The 23439-nt window shown below is 32.9% G+C and overlaps 1 protein-coding gene across 3 annotated transcripts; it reads left to right on the top strand.

Moving 5' to 3' along the window:
- Positions 1-5091: 5091 nt before the first annotated feature.
- Positions 5092-22883, top strand: LOC134691112 (zinc finger and BTB domain-containing protein 17-like). Of its 3 annotated transcripts, none has more exons than XM_063551363.1 (5): positions 5092-5204; positions 8591-9134; positions 11850-12008; positions 13212-13290; positions 21520-22883. In XM_063551363.1, the coding sequence occupies exons 2-5, from the start codon at positions 8649-8651 to the stop codon at positions 22878-22880; spliced, it is 2085 nt and encodes a 694-aa protein (XP_063407433.1). In that variant the 5' UTR covers positions 5092-5204; positions 8591-8648; the 3' UTR covers positions 22881-22883. The 3 variants fall into 3 exon arrangements, with proteins under 3 accessions (XP_063407433.1, XP_063407435.1, XP_063407434.1); XM_063551365.1 differs by lacking the exon at positions 21520-22883 and adding an exon at positions 14412-15607; XM_063551364.1 differs by lacking the exon at positions 5092-5204 and adding an exon at positions 5231-5472.
- Positions 22884-23439: the final 556 nt, after the last annotated feature.

The raw sequence follows: 23439 nt of genomic DNA, 5'->3' as shown, positions 1-23439 counted from the left end.
AGACCCCTTTACTTAGCCTTTTTGGATTTATCAAAGGCGTTTGATAGGGTATGGCGCGATGGGCTTTTTGTTAAATTATGGCAAAGTGGGATACAAGGGAAGGTATGGCGTCTAGTTAAGAATATTTATAGTCATGTAGAAAATAAGGTACAATTTGGTGACATTGAATCTACCTGGTTTGAACAGGAATATGGTGTCAACAAGGCTGTGTATTATCACCCACTTTATTCTCTGTGCTCATGAATGACTTAGTTGATATGCTTAATGGAAGCGGTGTAGGTTTTGATCTTTCGCAACAACTTATAAATTGTCTCCTATTTGCAGATGATGTTGTACTTGTTGCCAAATCGCCAGAAGACTTACAGACGTTACTTCGGATTTCACACGATTTCGCAACTAAATGGAACTTGAAATTTAATCATAAGAAATCTAAAGTTCTAGTGGTTGGGAAGCAGTTGAATCCGGAACGAGTCTGGTCTCTTGGTGATGTAAAGATCGAGGAAGTGAACGAATATAAATACCTCGGTTACTACATAAATAGATCACTAAAGTCAAATTTCCATGTTAATAACTATTTGAAAGATAAGATGGATAATATGCTGAACTATTTGTTACGTGTTCTCGGTGAGCATGGAAGTTTTAACCGTGTAAAATTTGGAGACGCCCTTTGGAACTCAGTGCTCCGGCCTTCTTTAACACACGCATGCGCCGTCTGGATGCCACTTTCAGCTACAAATATATCGATCATCGACAGTTGGCAATACCGCGCAGCTAAAATCATTATGAACACTAAAATGAATATTCCCCGTTCCGCTCTCCTTCTCGAGCTTGGATGGGAACCCGTATCTGCATTTATCACCCACCAAAAAGTTGCGTACTTTAAAAGGTTCACTAACCTACCAGACGATAGACTGTGCAAGCGAGTCTTTAGTGAAATGGTTCAATTAAACGAAAGTGTCTGGAAATATGTTCAAGAGATGAACACCTACACGGAAAGTATTGGGTCTGATAATTTCAACTGTCAGTATGGTAATGCCATAAGGGAAAGTTTAATTATTGATGTTTCTACTAAAAGTAGCCTTGATTTGTATCAGCACTGCTATATTAAGACAGGTAGCCAGTTATACTTAGAGGACATGAGCGATTTTAATTCATCTCGTCTTAAACTGCTCGCAAGAACAAATTATTTGCCATTAAAGCAGTCTCTTTTTAGAATGCATATGTCCGAAGACAACCTTTGTCCTATTTGTGATTCAGGGGAGTCAGAAGATTTAGAACATTTTCTGCTCGGGTGTACATCTCTTGAACAAACCAGGTCTAAATTTTTCACCTTATTTGCCTCTTTTAATAATAGAAATGTAAGTTTTCTGGAACTGTCGCCACGTGCACAAGTATTATTTTTAGTTGGCGATATTGGTTATGCTTTTAACGATGAAATTGGTTCATTTTATGATGTTTATGGAAGAATGTATCTCTTAGAATTATTTAGATTACGTCAAACTATGGTTGAACCAAAATAACCTTTGAGTTACTTACTCGTATGTACTATTATATATTGATCTTAGTTTTTATGCGTTATACATGCTGCATGTTCATATTTGTCTATGAGTGTTTTAAATTACATGTATATTTTAACATTCTATAAATTGTCTTTTTTTTATTATGATTATGTATTTTAGAAATCTCTATTTTTGTCTTATTAATGAGCCATGTATGTTATTGTTTCAAAGACATTTTAGAATGAAACCATTAACTATAATGTATATAATTGTAAATAATATAGTATAGACGCACCATCACTTCTACCCTGATAACTGGTGCCCCCGATGTAAAGGGGTAGTTTTCTAAATAAAATATATATATATATATAACTATTCCCCCAAGAAAAACCCTCTGGCACTAGTTTTTTAAAATTGTTCGTACCAATTTTAAAATGTTGTGTGCACGAGATTCAAAGTCGGGGTCATAATTAAAAAATCGTGCTGACGAGTCTCGAAATCGTCCTGGTCTACGTAAAGTCCTGAATTCCTTGCAGAAAACATTGATTCATGTTTATTTACTTAAAATACTTAAAAAGAAAAATATCTTGTCACAACAAAAAGGCTACACATATTTAAACTCTTTCTGACTGTATCAAAACAAATAAAGCTTATTATGGAGGATTTTATCCAGATAAAAGTGAACATAGAGTTTTCCATTCTGTAACAAAATGTTTTTGAAAAAATAGCAAAAAGCCGAGCTTTTTTATGCTAAAATATTGAAAAATAATAAAATTTTGATTACTAGTATATAAGATAAGATAAGATGAGATATATTTTATTACCAATTAAGGACTCACAAGGGCCATATAGAGAATACACGCCAGTCGCAGTATAAGGAAACAGAGCAATTCATTTGTGTTACTCCTTCTTTTGATTGAGTTAAGCCATTTCAAATGATATTTTATAGTGTGTCTTTCTATGTTGTAATATTAGACTATATGTTAAGATAAAGGTGAAGGTTTGATGCATATCAAAGTGTTAAAACCTGCTGCTTTAAATTTGTTTGCACCTGTCCTGCACAGGCAATTTTCATTCACATCAATTTCACGTGAATTTAAATTCATGTGAATCTCACGTGAAATTCGCGTGAATTTCACCTCAAACGAGCTTATACGTGAAATTAACTCATGTGAAATCAGTTTATGTGAGTTTCATATGAATCTCATGTGAAATTCACGTGAACTTCACATGAAAATTACATGAAATTTGATCACGTGAAATTCACATGAATTTTTAAAACAAAGTAATTCAAACAACATCTAAATTTTTAAATTCAAGTAAAATCATGAAAAAAACCAACATTTTATTTTAAAAGATGACGTGAAATTCATGTGAAATTTTTCACGTGAGAATCACGTGAATCTCAATTCACGTGAAATTCACATGAAAAATTTCATGTGAGTTACATGTATAAGCTCGTTTGAGGTGAATCTCACGTGAAATTTTTCACGTGAATTTCATGTGGGATTCATGTGAAATTCACGTGAGGAAATTTTGCCTGTGTAAGTCAGGAATCTGATGTTCGGCTGTCGTCTGTTTATGTGGTTCATAAGGGTTTTTTTTTTTTAAAGATTAGACCGTTTGTTTTTTTCCGTTTGAATGGTTATACAATTTTTTGGAGCTTTTTAAAGCTTGCTGTTCGACCGTACTTTGACCTATGATGGATTACTTTTATAAATTGAGACGTGGATGGAGAGTTGTCTCACTGGCATTCATACCTCATCTTCTTATATCTATAAATTAGCATAGATACATAAAATTATCATACACAATTACGATACAATGAGACTTTAAAATAACCTTGGTTAATAATTATATTATATGTTTATATGAAATAAATAGCTGCGCCATGAGTGCGTGATACGTCCGTCGCCATGCATCTGGACAGCTTTTGACAATTTTTCAAAGTTATAATGTTCCATAACTCCTCAAAGTCATATCAGAAATTTATATTTGAAGGAATTATAGCTTCAAATTGTTCAGTGTAGATTTTAACAAGTCAACAAAGTTTCATGATAACTGCATGCTAAAAGCGTTTTGAGTTGTTTTCCGAAATACTTTTAAAACATGGTTGTATCCTCCTTTTTATGAATAAAGTCCAAAAAACACTAAAACGTAAAACCAGAAAAATCGAAAGGGGTTTATATGAATGTCAATATATATATATAAACAATTCACCATTGTTTTATGAAAGTTGTTCAAAATATTTTTAAGATCTAGTCAGAAATTTGGAAAAACCCTTACTAATTCATTATGAATTAAATTTCATAGCTCGTTAACGTCAGCGTAGCCGCTACAATATTGAACGCAACCCTGTTCGTGTTTACATCGCACAAGCAAGATCGATCGAGATCGATCTTATTTAATACAGTGCGTTTACAGTAAGTTAGTACAACATAAAAAGAACCGGTCTGACCTTTATTTTCCTATCTTAATATAACAAACACCTGAACTTGAAAAGATCGGTTGCAATCGATCTAAGCGTTTACACCAAAAAAAAATATCGATCTTTTGAAAACCACCCCTAGAGGACTTTTTAAGACCGATTAAAGATCTATCTTAATTACCCGTTTACACCGGACCAAAGATCGATCAGTGTAAACGGGGTCTTAGTTTTTTTTCTAGCACTGAATTATTTGTTTTTGATTGTTGTCATGATTGTGAACTAATTTATTTACCATGTTTACGTATAGTCATAATGATGATGATGCCAGTGGCTATTTAGCTATTTCTTTGCACTTTCTTGGACTTCGAATTGACTCGATATATATTTTATTAAAATACTGGTAATCAGCCAGTTGTTTCATACAAAATGAAAAAAACAGGCCTGATCTAATTATGACTTTATAACCGCTGAGTTTCTATAGAAAAATGAGGCCGTTTTATAAATATCAAGAAAAACTTTTGAATGTTTTTTTTTAAACCGACAAATTGAGGGAGAGAATGTTTTCAAATAAAAAACAACGAACAAAAATTGATGACAATTTCAATAGTAAAACTTGAAAAATACAGACGAGACTGATCGAATAAACAATGTTATAATCAGTTCACTCTTGCAAAATTTTTGCGGCAAAAAGAATACGTACCCAACTTAAGTTTGATAAAGGGATAGAAGAAATTGAAAATACATTTAACAACTTAATTTAAGCAAGGATTTGTATAGTTAGACTATACAAATCCTTGCTTTAAGGAAGCCCGCATAGAAGAAATTAAAAAATACCAAAAAAGTATGAGCATTGACTCTTTGTTATATATTCCCTTTCTTTTTCAAGAATTTGCGAACTTTTTGTTATGACGTGGAAACAGGTGCTCGTAAAAAACGAATGATCTACTTTCGGTTTCACTACTTTCGTTTTGACTAAAGAAATAACTTAAAGTTCAGATCAATATATTTATTACTTGATATGTGGTTGTTTGATTTGTTCAAGAGTTTTCACTTCAATTTGGGATTACTACTTCAATTAGTAATAGTTATCATAAAGATAAGATATTCTTTAGTTGTATTGTCCACATTGCACACATATTGGTGACGTAGTTCACAAATAGGATATCCTCCATACAACGAGGCATTTCCGGTAAAGTTCCCTCCCATTGCAGGTGGGTGGGTTTTTGTGTTCTCTTTTCCCACTTACGATCCGCCATGTCTGAAGTTTTGACACGTTGGTAAGTTTCAGTTCATAAAAATGGACGTTTTAAAATATACCGAAACAAATAAAAAAAGATAATAAATTGTATTTTTTGCATACACGCGTCCCTCTTTGTCCTTTTGAACGGGGAAATATTGATTACGAAGGGAAATATTTAGTCTCTTCCATTTTGGGGACGAAAAGCTGTTTGGGGAGAAGTTTTCGAATTGTAACATTGCAATACACACCTGTTACGTCACATGAGACCTTTAACAGCTGATTGTGACAGGTGTAATAAACAACAGGTTGTTGTAATCTAATTAATCAATACTAATTGATTGATAATTGTCAATAAACGTGCTAGTAATTAACCCCTGGTCTGTTCCACATGACACTGACTGTCAGGGAAGTATTTATTAGGTTTGGTTGAAAGAAAAAATAGAAATTTATGATTTTTTACATGAAAAGTTATTTATGAATAAAATAGTGATCTAATATGTGACCTACCTGTGAACATATACTTTGTTCAACTTCAAAAGAAAGGTAATTTAATAAATGTATATTTTCAGAAACTTTTAGTATGTCTGTTAATATAACCATTTACTCTCTTTCAATAGGTATGGTTAAGGGTTGACAATTTCTCTACAAGTGGCGGATCCAGAACTTTTCATTTAGGGGGCGGGGGGGGGGGGGGGGGGGACTGATATTTGTTACATAATAATTTCAAGAATGGCATTAATCAGGAACATATATATTAGTTAGATATACTGTTCCAAGCATTAATATAGTAGAATGTTTGAATTTAATAGTTCTGCACAGGCAAGAGAAACAAAATTTTACCCCCCCCCCCCCCCTCTAAAAAAAGCAAAAAGAAAGGCATGCATGGCAAGTTTAGAAAGCATGCAGTTGTCAGAATTATTTTTTTCACCCATTTATGGGCATTATGTTTTCTGGTCGGTGCGTTCGTTCGTTCTACTGTCAGTCTGTTCTCCTGCTTTAGGTTAAAGTTTTTGGTCAAGGTAGTTTTTGATGCAGTTGAAGTCCAATCAACTTGAAACTTAGTACACATGTTCCTTTTGGCATTGGTGTACTTAGGACACATTCTTGTTACAATGTATATCAATTGCACTTGTCAGAGTACCCAAATTGCACCTATTTAGCAAAAACAGCAGCGGAAATCTTACAAGATTCCATAGAGAATAAACAGTTTGTATCTCTATGATTCGATTCTATGATTGTCTCTCAACATACATACATTGTATGAAGGTAAAAATATTTAGATGTACACAAAACTTTTACAGTATATATCAACAGATGTGTTTACTGAAAAAGTAAAATGTAGGAATTTGTCGCCATGCGATGTCATCAAAACATCATCTTTTTAAATTAGCAAATACAATATGTTACAAGTATCCATTTCTTAAAAAATGAGTACAAGTATCGATTTCTTAAAAAAACATGAAAAATGAAGAGTAAGCAATTGACTAATATCCAATTGTTCAAAATAATTTAAGTTTTTAGACTTTTGACGATGCAAATTTAGGCGTGGATGCAATTTGGGTACTTCTCATTACAGAATCATTGATGGTTTGGAGGTCAGTTAAGACCAATTTTTCTATGATTCCATATGTATTCAAAATAAAATTGGTGAAACCATATAGTAAATAATGATACATCTATAGCTAGATCTACAAAAATTTAACACATAATGGAAACTTTTGTCTGAAGCATAAAAAAACTTAGGTTAAAAATCTGTCAAAATAAGTGCAATTGGGTATCCTTACGTTACATGAATATATTATAACAAATGCTTCTGATTTTGAGCCTCTTCTCACAGGCACTTGTCTCAGAAAAAAAATTCCTATATACCTTATTATAACACAAGGTACTTAACTTGCATTTTAGAAAAATGTTAGGTGGTGACAAAGTTCCGTTATATGCCACTTTATAGGCTGTCAACCCCACTAAAGCTTGTTATATCGTAAATCTAAAATGATTTATCTATACAATGGTGTATAACATGCCTACATTTGTTGTCGGAATCATGCGTAGCAATCCTACCAAAGTATGTCAATCGTAATAATTTTGCAAACCACTGAAGAATTGGCAATAAACGGCCGCAGTAAATGATTTATTATAAAAATCGTTTTAAAAAAACCTGTGAGTTTTCGTATAAATAGAACTTATCAAACAGTTAGTAAAATTGTATGATATACGTGAAAAAATCTAACAAGTGTTGTTTGTGGTATGTCTAATAAGTTACAAATTTTCCCATGACGTCAATGTCTTTCAGACTCTCTCTTGACTTTACGTATGAAATGAAACAAGATCAGATAACTCCGAGAATCATTTAGACTTCCCCATAGAATTGACCAATCGGAAACCGAGATATACAAGGAGCATGACGCGTTTATTGCCAATTCTTCAGCGGTTTGCAAAATTATAACGATTGACATACTTTGGTAGGATTGCTACGGATGATTCCGATAATAAATGTAGGCATGTTATACACCATTGTAAAGATAAATCAATTTAGATTTACGATAAAACAAGCTTTAGTGGGATTAACAGCCTATAAAGCGGCATATAACAGAACTTCGTCACCACCCAACATTTTTCTAAAATGCAAGTTAAGTACCTTGTGTTATAATAAGGTATATAGGAAATTGTTTTTTCTGAGACAAGTGCCTGTGCCTCTTCTTCTAAAGTGTGGTCAGTCACATATACAAAATGTATGTTTATGTTTAATGACCATATATATGATTTGAACATACTGAAATTATTAATATACATGTACAAGTGTAAAGAAGCATTTACATTCTCTATAAAAAAAAATCATTTTCTGGCAAAACATACATTTTAGTGGACATCTTTATTTCAGCATTAAGTGAACATGGTGAAAATACCTCTTTTACAGCTGTCATTAACGTTTTATGTTGACCTACATGTACAGTTGATAACTTCTATGTTAGTCTCTTTGACAATCATACCACATCTAAGTCATACCTGCCAACTGTCACTATTTGTGGGGAATTTCCCCCATGGAGGTTCCCAAATTGAAATTTTGAAAGAGCAATTTTGTCCATAATTTTAAACAAAACAATTAATTTTACAATTCTTGCAAGCAAAACCCCCATGGGCATTTTGAAAAGTTGGCAGGTATGATTTTCTTAACATGTGTATATTTATTGTGAATTAATTTGATGTAAACGTTTGCTACAGTATATTTTTATTTATTTATATTGTAAAATTGAGAATGGAAATGGGGAATATGTCAAAGAGACAACAACCCGACCAAATAAAAAACAACAGCAGAAGGTCACCAACAGGTAGTACAAATGTATATAAATATATTACTTCCTTTATTTTCATTTGAACATATAAAATTTCATAATATTAAATGTATAATTCTTTTTTCCTCAGATTGAAAATGTAGAACAGATTTGTAAACTTCCTGTCACCACCCAGAACCATAGCAACCATGGAGAACTCATTGCACTACACGTCAGTAAACCACGCCCATCTTCTTATCGGTGCAATCAATCAATTACGGAAAAGACAAGAACTTTGTGACATCATATTAAACTGTGGAAACACATTAATTCCAGCGCACAAATTAATTTTGTCTGTCAGCACACCATATTTTAAAAGTTTAGTTGAAAATAAATACAAAACCGACACAAGTCTACGAGAATTAAGAATTGATGGTTTAGATGGCCATGCTGTACAGAATATAATTGAATTTTTCTACACGTCTGCCGTGTCTGTGGACGATGTGACTGTGTGGACTCTCCTACCTGCGGCATGTTTATTACAAGTCGAGGAAATCCAGAACTTGTGTTGTGATTTTCTATCATCCCAGTTACAGCTTGAGAACTGTTTACGTATTCACAGAGTGGCCGCTAAATGTTTGTGTTCAGGATTACTGAAAGAAAGCACTGAGTACATTAAAACTAACTTTGATCAGGTACATACATGTAGTATACATTTGTAATGGCATAGGGTCTAGTAAAAGCATTGATAGGGCCATATATAATAAATAATAGGTTTGTTTGCCCAAACGCTACCTACCCAGAAAAAAGCTGCCTACTCAAATTCTTTTATTGTCCTGATTTGAAGAAGTTTTTTTTTAATTAAATAGGCATGAAGACTAATAAACATCTGATACTTCAATTTCTTTTTTTGGAAAAAAAAAAGTAAATGCCTCCCTACCTAGCCACTGTCACAACCTTTGGGTAGGGTTTGGGCAAACTGATTTTTTTTTAAGTGTGGCCTAAGTAAGGAAACACGGCCGGAAACACTAGATAAATTTTTTCTCAAAGCTCAATAGAGAAATTGATAAAAAAAACAAAAAAACTTCTGTATAAATTTTCATGTTGCTATAATTAGTATTATTGAAAGTCTGATTTCAAATCAGACTTTTTAACTTACTAGAAAAAAGGTTCTTCACAACAAATCAACTAAAAAAAAATTAAAAAAAATTAGCAAGGATTACATGTTTACAATAATTAAGTAATATGGAAATGTGAGGAAAGCCGATTAGCAATGATTAGTGTTTGAATTGAATTATATCCCATTGTTAGCTCACCTGGCATAGCCATGTGAGCTTATGCCATCACTTGTCGTCTGTCGTCGTCGTAAACTATTTCAAAAATCTTCTCCTCTGAAACTACTGGGCCAAATACTTCCAAACTTTAACGGAATGTTCCTTAGGGTATCTAGTTTATAAATTGTATCCGAAGTTTTGATCTATCAACAAACATGGTCGCCATTGCTAAAAATAGAACATAGGGGTCAAATGCAGTTTTTGACTTATAACTCAAAAACCAAAGCATTTAGAGCAAATCTGACAGGGGGTAATATTGTTTATCAGGTCAAGATCTATCTGCCCTGAAATTTTCAGATGAATCAGACAACCCGTTGTTGGGTTGCTGCCCCTGAATTGGTAATTTTAAGGAAATTTTGCTGTTTTTGGTTATTATCTTGAATAATATTATAGATAGACATAAACTGTAAACAGCAATAATGTTCAGCAAAGTAAGATTTACAAATAAGTCAACATGACCGAAATGGTCAGTTACCCCTTTAGGAGTTATTGCCCTTTATAGTAAATTTTTAACCATTTTTCGTAAATCTTAGTTATCTTTTACAAAAATCTTCTCCTCTGAAACTGCTGGGCCAAATACTTCCAAACTTTAACTGAATGTTCCTTAGGGTATCTAGTTTATAAATTGTATCCGAAGTTTTGATCTATCAACAAACATGGTCGCCATTGCTAAAAATAGAACATAGGGATCAAATGCAGTTTTTGGCTTATAACTCAAAAACCAAAGCATTTAGAGCAAATCTGACAGGGGGTAATATTGTTTATCAGGTCAAGATCTATCTGCCCTGAAATTTTCAGATGAATCAGACAACCTGTTGTTGGGTTGCTGCCCCTGAATTGGTAATTTTAAGGAAATTTTGCTGTTTTTGGTTATTATCTTGAATATTATTATAGATAGAGATAAACTGTAAACAGCAATAATGTTCAGCAAAGTAAGATCTACAAATAAGTCAACATGACCAAAATTGTCAATTGACCCCTTAAGGAGTTATTGCCCTTTAAAGACTTTTTTCACAATTTGTTCATCATGTTGACTTACTTTAAAAAATCTTCTCCTTTGAAACTGCTGTATCAATTTAAGCCAAACTTATGCTAAATGAGTTTCAGAGTATTTAGTATAAATTTTATATTTTATTTCCTTGTATGTAAAGAAACATAGCTCCTATGGCTAAAATAGAACATAGGAGAAATGATTTATTTTTTTTTGCTTTTGAAGAAAATAGGACGATCCAAAGAACTTTTAAATAAATTGAAAAGCCAAAATAATCATTGATGAGAGATTTAACCAAAAGAATTAAGGTGAGCGATTCAGGCTCTTGAGAGCCTCTTGTTTTTTTATTGAAACAAATTTTATAATCCAATATGCATATATAAAATTTATTTTTTATATTGATCAAAATATATTTTAAGAGCTTGAAATATGTTTTGCTAATGTACATTGTATTAAAAATATGAAATGTACATAGTACAAATGTATATGAAATGCTTTGTTTTGTAATTATTTCTGAATATCAAAATTGAAGCAAAATAGTCAGAGTCATGACACATCACGTGTTGAATCCAGAACTTGAGAGAATTTCCAAGGGGGGTTAGTTGGACGTACAAACGCAACTTTAACAGTCACAATTCGAACAGAACATTGACTTTAACAGTGCTTATTTGTTTTCAAGGGGGGGGGGGGATGATATTAAATGGATCTAACATACATGTAATTTTGGAAAGAGATGCAAAGATTTCAAAACAGTCAAAGTCTATACAAAAATCTTATAATAACAAAACAATAGCACACAAAACACAGCTTAGCAACATGAATCCCATTAAGAATCAGGGGTGACATAAGGTACTCTGGAAGGGTAAGCAGTAATATTTGTAGAACAAAACTGTTTTGAAACAAAAGATAAGAAATCAGTTACCATGGCAACCAGATCTATCGTTATTTCTATCACTTCATCTGGTATATTTTGGTAAAGCAAAAAATAATTCTTGGAATTTTTAGTTTCCAAAAAAAAGCAGAACTTGTTCTGTTTATCATGTTTTTATCATGAATGATTTCTATGCCAATATTTTCTTTTGCAGATTTTGGAAGAAGAGATATTTTTGGAGCTTCCTGTCAGAGAAATGATTGGTCATCTTAAACGACTAAATGATATGGAAATAGAGGATGAGAAAATCTTACAGGGTGTCAAGTGTTGGGTTATCTATAGTGTAGATGATAGACAGCTGCTTGGATATAAGGTACTTAATAAAATGGTTGTCATGATACAGTCCATACACATGAGACAGTCAAAAATTGCTCTTGATGGTAATTGTTTTTGAATCACTCTGAAATACATCAATAGATATTGTAAGGCAGTGTCATGAATGAAATCATCAGATAACTTACTTAGTATACTAGGGTCTATATAGGATTTACAAAATGGAGAACGATAGGCCTAAAAATATAGAATTGAGCAAAATAGTAGTCCAAATAATTATGACGTCTTGAAAGGCTATTATATTTTTTTTCTTTGACGTCTTATACTTCGACGTCATAATGCTGAAGCCGCCATTTTCGGTTGGACTTTGAGAGCATATTTTGCTCTCAACTTTGAGACCCAATTTAGCCATCAAATTCTCATTGAAGGTTAAAAAAATTGCATATATAATAATTCTAACCTTTTAAGTGTTTGTTTGTGCAAAATATTTCCAATTAATCCCTACAGAAATAATAATATAAGTAACAATTCCATTTGAGGCGGGAACATGTCGACTGCATTTTTTAAAACGTTTGTTTGACTTCTTTTTAGGAGATTATAAAATAGTTTTTACACATAACTCAGTAAAACCCGAATTTCCGGAACCATTGTTTTACATTGTCCGGAAATTCAGGTCAGTCAAAATGAACCGAGTTTGGTTCAAAAATATATTTTATACTATGAAAATGAAGCATCTTGAGGAAAGATCAGCTAAACGTTTAAATAAAGCAGTCAATTCCCTCTCAAAGTCCAACTGAACATATGAGTTCCATAATTATTTGGACTAAGCAAAATAGGTGAAAAAGATAAATAAAAATAAAATGGAAATTAATGCAGTGCTAAAAATCTGCAGCAAATCAATGAACTAAAATAAAAAAAAACATACAAGACTAACAAAGATAAGAGGCTCCCGACTCTGAAAAGGTGCAAAAATATTATGGCAGGATTAATCATTTTTTGTGAGAACTCAACGCCATCCCCCGTATACCTCTAGCCAGTGTAGAATAAACACACACCAATACACACAGTAAAACTTAGCTTTAAAGAAGTCAGAATCAGTTGTCATAATAGTTAACAGAGGAAACTAAGCAAAATGACAATGCTTCATAAATTAACAAAGAACTACTAGCAGGTACTCACATGCCAACAGAGAAAACAGATATTTTTACATTTTTCATACAAATGACATTGTATTTGTTTTCAGTTACTTCAAGAATTCCCAAAGTTGAAGGAAGAATTAGAGAAATTTTTGCCGGCTGAATACCAGGTCCCACAAGAAGAGGGTATGTGTACTAATTGTATTATAACATTGCAGAGGAAAATTAGAATGGAAGAGGGTTACTGCCCTTTGTTACCAATCAAAATTTGTAATTAAACATGTTAAATTTTCTATTCCTTAAACAAATCACAATGATCAAGTTCCATGTCACTTACATGTACAATGCTAAATCACATGCAGATAGAAAAAATTGACTGCATAGTTTGGTGAAATTGGGTCAGAAATAAAGCCTTTTTCTGAAAAAAAGTAATTTGAGGTCTGGCTGTCTAATTTAAAAGAAGAATTCTCATTTAAACTTTAGATTCTGAAGAAAAAGGTTTTAATACGTATATTACAATGTATGAAGTGAGTTAGTTATTATTGTGAAACCACAGTAACAGTAGAATATGCACTAAGCTGAATTTTTTTTTTGCAATATTTAACGTAGAGAACATACATTAAAAAATCAAAAAATATTGTACATTATTATATTTGATATGAACTTTGATTATTGTCATTGTTGTTGTTTTTTCAATCTCATTGGTCAGTCTTGCAATGCAGTGATAATTGTTAAAATGATGAAAGTCAGAGTAACATTAACGCTAACAAAGAATAAGATAACCTTTAGTTTTTAAGTTAAATACCAAAAAATTCAAATATAAACATTTTTGTTGGAAAAGATATTTTAGTTTTGTATCGGCTGTTTTGATTGGCTGATTAGATGAGTGCCATGGGACCTTGTCAGTTTGTTTTGTTAGCTGTCATTGGACTGTTATGTTTGGTAAGTTTTTATTTATTTGGGTTAATTTTTGCAAGATTTACCAATGAGGTGAAAGATGACGTGGGATATTTATACCAATATGAAATTATTTTAGTGAAATCTTTTAAAAAAATTATTTAAAAAGATTTTCGTAAGGAATAGGAAAATAGAAAAACATGAATTCATGCTGTTAAAAATCTGTTGATATCGTTAAATATCATATTTCTTCAACTGAGTTCAAAATTATGAAATGAAAGTAATAAATTTGTATAAAATATTCAATTCAGTGTAAATAGTTTCAAACGAATGTGCAGAATTTAGATAAAGTTTAGGATTTTCAATATACATGTACTCCGGTATTATTTTGAAATTTTTCTTCTTTACAGGGATAATAAAGAGCATGCAAGAAAAAGACTGTGAATTTACAGAAAGAATAAAGAAATCCATAGAAATTGGTGAAAACCTTGAACTTAATCATATCAAAGATGAACCAGTGTTTGACGATGAAGATCAAGATTTCACATTAAATAACCAAAGCAAGATAAATCATGAAAAAAGCGTGTCCCTCTATGAGGGAGATAATTCTTTGAATAGTACAAATAATTCCATCAAGGATGAATCTATGGATTTTGATGAGTCGGTGCAAATGTATGCTGACAAATTTATGTCATTAAAAGCAAAGGGAAGTTTTCAACTGTTTGCAGCTGGAAGCCCTGACCAGACTGTTGTTTTAGGACGAAAAGCAAAAGATGATGGGAGTCGTCTGAAATTTGAGTGCTCATGGGAAGGATGTCCCAAAAAGTTCTTCTCCAAAACCGGACTGAAATTTCATTTGAACAAACATAACAATGTATTCCCTTATAACTGCATACAATGTGGAAAGGGGTTTAATCGGACTTGTGAATTCGAAGATCATATGAATCAGCATGCAGGAAACTTCTGGAAATGTTCTATATGTGGGGCTGTTTTAAGGTCCCAGCATGGCCGCCGAGTCCATGAATCTCAACACAAGAATCAACAGTTTCCATGTGACATTTGTGGAAAAATATTCCCCTGTAAAGATTATTTGAATTCACATTTACGTGCTCATAAAAGTTCTTTCGAATGTGATATTTGTAATAAAGTGTTTAAAAGAAAACACCATTATAAGGAACACATCAAAGTACATGAACGGAACGGTTTTCATTGTGATTACTGCGATTTTAAAACAAACTACGCCCAGAGTCTGAAAAGACATTTACGTAACTCTCATGATCCCGAAAAACTTGAAATCCAAACTTGTAAAAGTTGTGGCAAGACTTTCAATCGCCATGACCATCTTATAAAACATATTGAAAAATGTAATCCACTAGGGGAAGGGATTTGGCGGAAGCAGACAGCAAGCCCTAAAGTACAGCCGCAATTGTATATAAGCGATGGCATTTTGTCAGACTCGATATCATTGCAGCCTGAATTTCCACAATTTAGTTATAGTGTTCGTGACCTTAAAAGAGGCATTTTAAATTCTTCAGTAGTTCAGACAGATGGAGAAATAGTCAAAAATAGTACAAAGGTTGTAGGCAAAGTTGAATAATACAATTTTTAGGAATTTGTTGTAGTTATGTCCAATAGATATGATGATAGGAGTCGACATAAATAGGGAAATGTTTTATGTGTTTAAAGTGTCCACTCCATTGATCATGTTGATACAAATTAAAAAAGTGGACTTTGTCATTTTTTAACTTCCATTATTTGTCTTGGTCACATACACACACAACAATACTTGTTGTACATTTTATTTTTGTGGTTACTTATTTTCGTCGATTGAAGAAAACTAGAGTTTTTGTGGATATATATAATTTTGTAGTTTTGGCAAAGTCTGCCTATATTCCTATGGGAAATTTGTTATTCATTGAACATTTAAATTTGTGGTTCCCCTGTATCCTCAAAATCAATGAAAATTGGTATACAACACATAATAATGAATTTGCAGTTTCGAAGGTTAGATTTCAAGAGCTGTAATCTACAAGATTTAGGGAACTTACAAGAGTCATTTAAAAATCACTCTTTGTGGTGATTTCATTCAGTGAATCCCTGTGATTGTGTGTGTGGTTTTTAATTTATACTTATTCCATATTCCATGTATTAGATATATACCAAATAGGATTCAAAGATTGTAAATCGGCAGTAACACTTTGATTGATTTGACAAAAAGTTATGCCCCCTCCTTTTAATATCCGTCCATATCAACATTCCAAAATTTTTGCGTTCTCTAACTTAAATTAATTAAATGTTACAAATCTTATATACAATTGCTTATTACCACAAAACACATATCACTTCGAATTTGGGTTACCTCAATTTTTACTATTTTTGAGTTAAGTCCCTTTATAATGCTATATGCAAGTGATTATCACTTTTACATTAGACATTCAAGCAAAATTTTACAAAAATGTTGAGATAAAGATCATTCTTCCTGAATGTTGAGTGATTTGCTTTGAAACATTTGTAGATGGTGAGACAAGGTTACAGACAGATTCTTTAGTCAACACATTTTGTTATTAGTTTTGTACTTGAATCATGGTTATTTTTTTTTAATGTTCATGTTGTTAATGAATTATGTTAGTGTTCCTTTAGATATTATGTATCACAATTTAAATTCAATTGTAAAAATTGTACATGTATGTCATTGTTTCAATGAATAAAAGATACTAAATAAAAAATTAAAATAAAATAAACAATGTTGTTATAAAATGTTGGTTTTTTTTGGGTTTTTTTATGTTTATTTTTATGCCCCCACCACAATGGCGGGGTCATTAAGTGATCTCATGTGAGTCTGTCCCTAAATTAGTTTCCGTTTCCTACCTTTACTTTATTTTTGCACAACTAAATATTATGAAACTTTTACACAGACCGAGTTTGAATTTATGCAGCATCACCATAACAGTTTCCCTTTTTAGCTCACCTGGCCTGAAGGGCCAAGTGAGCTTTTCCCATCACTTGGCGTCCAGCATCGTTGTCGTCCGTTGTTAACTTTTACAAAAATCTTCTCCTCTGAAACTACTGGGCCAAATAGAATCAAACTTGGCCACAATCATCATTAGGGTATCTAGTTTAAAAAGTATGTCCGGTGAATCCGCCAACCAACCAAGATGGCTGCCATGGCTAAAAATAGAACATAGGGGGTAAAATGCAGTTTTTGGCTTATAACTCAAAAACCGAAGCATTTGGAGCAAATCTGAAAAGAGAAAAAATTGTTAATCAGGTCAAGATCTATCTGCCCTGAAATTTTCAGATGAATTGGTCAACTGGTAATTAGGTTGCTGCCCCTGAATTGGATTTTTAAGGAAATTTTGCTGTTTTTGGTTATTATCTTGAATGTTATTTAATATATATAGAGATAAACTGTAAACAGCAAAAATGTTCAGCAAAGTGAGATTTACAAATAAGTTAAGAGGACCAAAATGGTCAGTTGGCCCCTTTAGGAGTTATTGCCCTTTATAGTCAATTTTGAACCATTTTTAGCTCACCTGGCCCAAAGGGCCAAGTGAGCTTTTCTCATCACTTGGCGTCCGTCGTTCGTCGTCGTCCGGCATTAGCTTTTACAAAAATCTTCTCCTCTGAAACTACTGGGCCAAATCAAACCAAACTTGGCCACAATCATCATTGGGGTATCTAGTTTAAAAATTGTGTGGCGTGACCCTGTCATCCAACCAAGATGGCCACCACGGCTAAAAATAGAACATAGGGGTGAAATGCAGTTTTTGGCTTATAACTCAAAAACCAAAGCATTTAGAGGAAATCTGACATGGGGTTAAAATGTTTATCAGGTCAAGATCTATCTGCCCTGAAATTTTCAGATGAATCGGTTAACCTGTTGTTGGGTTGCTGCCCCTGAATTGGTAATTTTGAGGAAATTTTGCTGTTTTTGGTTATTATTTTGAATATTATTATAGATAGAGATAAACTGTAAACAGTAATAATGTTCAGCAAAGTTAGATTTACAAATAAGTCAACATGACCGAAATGGTCAGTTGACCCCTTTAGGAGTTATTGCCCTTTATAGTCAATTTTTAACCATTTTTCATAAATCTAAGTAATCTTTTACAAAAATCTTCTCCTCTGAAACTACTGAGCCAAATTAATCCAAACTTGGCCACAATCATCTTTGGGGTATTTAGTTTAAAAATGTGTGGCGTGACCCGGTCAACCAACCAAGATGGCCGCCACGGTTAAAAATAGAACATAGGGTAAAATGCAGTTTTTGGCTTATAACTCAAAAACCAAAGCATTTTGAGGAAATTTGACACGGGATAAATATGTTTATCAGGTCAATATCTATCTGCCCTGAAATTTTTAGATGAATTGGACAATCGGTTGTTGGCTTGCTGCCCTCCAATTGGTAATTTTTAAAGAAATTTTGCCGTTTTTGGTTATTATCTTGAATACTATTATAGATAGAGATAAACTGTAAACAGCAATAATGTTCAGCAAAGTAAGATCTACAAATAAGTCAACATGACCTAAATGGTCAATTGACCCCTTAAGGAGTTATTGCCCTTTATAGTCAATTTTTAACAATTTTCATTAATTCAGTAAATTTATGTAAATTTTTACCAAATATTTTTCTCTGTTACTAATGGGCAAGGTTCATTATAGATATAATTGTAAGAAGCAAGAACGTTCAGTAAAGCAAGAACTTCAAACACATCACCATCACCAAAATACAATTTTGTCATGAATCCATTTGTGTCCTTTGTTTAATATGCACATAGACCAAGGTGAGCGACACAGGCTCTTTAGAGCCTTTAGTTCATAAATCTTAGTTATCCTTTACAAAAATCTTCTCTGAAACTACTGGGCCAAATAAAATCAAACTTGGCCACAATCATCATTGGGGTATCTTGTTTATAAATTGTGTCCAGTGTCTCGGCCAACCAACCAAAATGGCCACCATGGCTAAAAATAGAACATAGGGGTAAAATGCAGTTTTCCGCTTATAACTCAAAAACCAAACATTAAGAGCAAATCTGATAGGGGGGTTGATATTGTTTATCAGGTCAAGATCTATCTGCTCCAAAATTTTCAGATGAATTGCACAACTGGTTGTTACGTTGCAGCCCCTGAATTGGTAATTTTAAGGAAATTGTGCCGTTTTTTGTTATTATCTTGAATATTATTATAGATAGAGATAAACTGGAAACAGCAATAATTTACAGCAAAGTAAGACCTAAAAATAAGTCGATATTACCAAAATGGTCAATTGACCCCCCTTGGAGTTATTGCCCTTTATAGTAAATTTTTACAATTTTTACTATCATTTCCTACTGAAACTACTGGGCCAATCATTATAGATAGGGATAATTGTACACAGCAAGAATGTTCAGTAAAGTAAGATCTACAAACACATCACCATCACCAAAAAACAATTTTGTCATGAATCCATCTGTGTCCTTTGTTAAATATTCACATAGACCAAGGTGAGCGACACAGGCTCTTTAGAGCCTCTAGTTTCATGTTTATACCGAAATATGCAATCAGAGGCATCATCTGTGTCTCATGGACAGTTATTGGACACATTCTCCATGTATTAACTGTAGCTATTAGCAGCTATATATGGATATAAAAAGATGTGTGGTATGAGTGCCAATGAGACAACTATCCTTCCAAATAACAATTTATAAAAGTAAACCATTTTTAGGTCATAGCACATTTCAACACGGAGCCTTGGCTCACACCAACCAGCAAGATATAAAGGGCCCCAAACATGACTAGTTTAAATGAGGACTAAAACCATTCAATCAGGAAAACCAACAGTCTAATCTACTTACAAACAAGAAATGAGAAACACTTATGAACTACATCAACAAACAACAACCACTGAACATCAGATTCCTTGCATGGCAAAAGAAAAACATATTCTGCCATCAACCCATACTACCCTATATTTTAAAGAATAAACAAAATGAATAAAATAATGCCAGGATGGTCACCTAGTTTCTTGGCTAGAAATTTAAAAATAGCAATTAATAGGCTATATGGAGATTTATATATGATATATGGTTTTAATGATCTTGCCCTCTTTTCATTGACCGGTTTTTCATGGTTCATCCATCTTAGAGATACTTTAAGCTATTGATCAAATATATTTGGTGTAATGAATAATTGTAGGTTGTATAATGTTTTATCAGGCAGGGTTATACGATCTTGATCTCATTTTCACGGTTCATTTGTCATTATTAAGAGTTGTTGTATGATTAATTTCTCAAGCACTTAGATCAATTAATAATTGATCAATTTTATAAAGGGTATGGAATACATGTCAGCTACGCTGGTTAATTTGACCTTGACCTTATTTGTATAGTTAACTATATGATGATATCTGTTTTCAGTTTATACAAAATTTCACAATCTTGATGGACATATTTTCAAGAGTCCTGAACTCGTGGACTTACTTAGTGGAAATCCTAGTAACACTGGTTGACTAAAGATCAATTGGTGTTGATGACCTCATTGAACTATTGCACCACTCTTATATTACGTTATTTAAAATGAAGGTCATGAAATTATACAAATGTACAAGACAAGAGTTATGTCCCTTTAGATGAAAGTTAATTTTTTTTTGGAACCAGCTCTTGTTTATTTTTATTTAGCTGAAATATTTATCACAAGAAAATTCAAAATGCATGGCAAATGTTTCTTATACATGTAGTAAGTTCCTTCTTCAGGCCAAAATCAAATATATACAATGAAGATGTGGTATGATTGCTAATGAGACAAATCTATCTCCACAAGAAACCAAAGGACACAGATATTAACAACTTTAGATCACTGTAAGGCTTTCAATTGTGACAGGATTGCTTCCCTTAGAAAGTGTGGTAGATATTTAGTTAGTGGTAAGGGTTGAGCTAAGAAAGTATTTTTTTCAGCTCAGTCAGTTAACACACAACCATGTAACACAGAGGAGGTCATAAGTTCAAGTCCCTGTGGGGACAAGCAATTTTGAAATGATAATCATGCTCTCTGGTTGCACAATAAGGAACAAAGCCAATACTGCATTTTCTGAATTTGTCAGCTATTAATGACCCTGAAATGAGAAATTAAAACCAATCAAAAGGAGAAAACTAATTTATGTACTAAATATAAAAGAAATACAAATATGTTATTAACATGTGTTAAAGAATAACATTTGAAAGAAAGGCAGGACAGGAGTTTTGAGTAAAAAAAAGAGGGCAGGATGAGACATTTTGCAAAAAAAAACCAAAAGCTGTACATGTATGACAATTTTTTTGTTAAAAAAAAAGTCAGAATAAACTTTAAAAAAAACAATGGGAGCTGAAGACTGAATAAAAGGAAGAACAGTGATTACATCTAAAAAAAAATTAAAGGACATTTTTGTTTATCACCCCAATAAAAATCAAATAGTAGCTCGCTTAGGTCCTTGGTGGATAGAAGCATCCTAGGCAATCATACCTTATTTCATGTTTCATTTCAAATGTTGATTCTCTATTGTAGATTTGGCAGAAATGATGGAGGAAGCTTCGAATAGTGTCAGCCAATCGAGTAATGAAAACCCTAAAACTTCTGACTTGTCAAACATAGATAATGTTGATCCCCTCATGTGTTTTGAATGTGCCGAGGTCTTCGACAGTGCCGAAGAATTGAAGAAACATGTTCAAACTCATCTGGCCTCTATGTATGGAAAGGACTTACCAAGTACAGAGAAAAATAAATTACCGTTTGACGTAAACTCCTATAACCAAATGTTTAACGATTCTAAAAATAGTACATCAGACGATTCCAAGTCTGGGAACAGTTATTTTGATACTTACATGAAGGCTAGGGGGCTTGATACCCCATCATTTGGAGGATTGAAAAGGGAACGGGAATCTACAAAAAGTCCAGGTGTGCCACAGAAGCAAGTTACAATCACGGTGACCAGTACCACTGGCGATGGACGAGAACTTAAATTTATTTGCCCAGTCTGCGGCAAAACTTGCCCAAGTACTGATGAGTTAGGCAGCCACATGGAAAGTCACTCAAGTTTTAATTGCAATATCTGTGGAAAGTCATACTCTACAAGGGGCAATTTACAAACTCACATGAAAAAACACAATGGCGATAAATCTGTCCTATGTACATACTGCAATAAGTCTTTTACAAGTCCAGCTGTACTCAAAGTTCATATTAGGTCCCATACTGGCGAAAAACCATTTGCCTGTGAGACATGTGGTGTTGGATTTGCCAAAAATATCCACCTTAAACGCCACCTATCAATTCATACAGGTATTAAACCCCACGAATGTGAGATTTGTCATAAGAGATTCAGTCGCTCAGACCACCTGAAAAGACACGTTCAAAGCATTCACACTCAGGATCGTCCTCACATCTGCTCATTGTGTGGAAAAGATTTCGTCAGGAAGTATGAGCTCAATAAACACATGAAACAGATGCATTGGGGTTTTACTGTAGGTCAAAATGGAAATGAGGGATCCACTGACACTAGCTTTTCTCAAAACCAAAATGAAACGGCCATGGATACTTCTTTTATCAGTGACGTTTATAAAGGTATGCAACAATTACAGGGTGCTTTTGTCATGGGAGATAATAACAACATGGACGAGAGTAAAGATCAAGGGGTCAGCATCAAACAGGAAGAGGTCACAGGTCAAAGTGCATTAATGAAAGAGGAAAATGATGTTCAATGTGAAAATGGAACTAATGGACTCGCAAGTTCAAAAGGTCAAAGTGCATTAAAAAAGGCAGAAAATGGTACGAAAAGTGAAAATGAAACTAATGGCCTTGAAAGTTCCAAAGGTCAAAGTTTGTCTATAGTCATTAAAAGGGATCCAGATGGCTACTCTATTTCACAGTGAAAACACTTTTAATTCTTTTCACATTTAACAGAGAAAATTTTGAACTGTATTTACAATAAGCAGTGAAAAAGTTTTAGTTTTCACATTTTGAAGTGAAAATGTTTCAATGCTATTTTGACATTTTCTGAAAGTACAGTTGATTTTTAAATTTACATCTGCATTTATTAATACAGCGGTGAAGAAATGACTTAAATTCTTATTTACTTATGTAGATCTCGGATTGAAGTGTGAATGCTTCTTTTTGTAAATTCATTGGAGTGAAAAAAACGTTGATCGAAGTACATTTTGTTTGAAGTGCTAAAGTGCTTCATTCTAAAAATGTGTGCATGGTCAACACTTTTATAAACCTATGAAATTACTAAAAGAAGCATTCAATACTTATAATTACATTTTTATGCTATTATCATAAAACATCTACTATCAAGTTTTTATGATATTCACCTGTGCACTTTATTGTGGAACCTTGTGTAATCATGAATGTTACAATTCATTTTGAAATGAGATTAATCTAAGAATGAGGCAAAATTGCTGTTAGCCAATCAGAATGATGCATTTTAAT

This window comes from Mytilus trossulus, chromosome 11 (genome assembly GCF_036588685.1).
Source record: "Mytilus trossulus isolate FHL-02 chromosome 11, PNRI_Mtr1.1.1.hap1, whole genome shotgun sequence".
Classification (NCBI taxonomy): Eukaryota; Metazoa; Mollusca; class Bivalvia; order Mytilida; family Mytilidae; genus Mytilus; species Mytilus trossulus.
Note: the sequence above shows the minus strand (reverse complement) of the source record. Positions and strands in the feature narration are given on the sequence as shown.

Excerpts from the sequence above, each read along its gene's own strand:
- LOC134691112 (XM_063551363.1), top strand. The coding sequence starts at position 8,649 with ATGGAGAACTCATTGCACTACACGTCAGTAAACCACGCCCATCTTCTT. Across the intron at positions 12,009-13,211 it reads GACAGCTGCTTGGATATAAG|TTACTTCAAGAATTCCCAAA; the intron begins GTACTTAATAAA and ends ATTTGTTTTCAG. Across the intron at positions 13,291-21,519 it reads CCAGGTCCCACAAGAAGAGG|ATTTGGCAGAAATGATGGAG; the intron begins GTATGTGTACTA and ends TCTCTATTGTAG.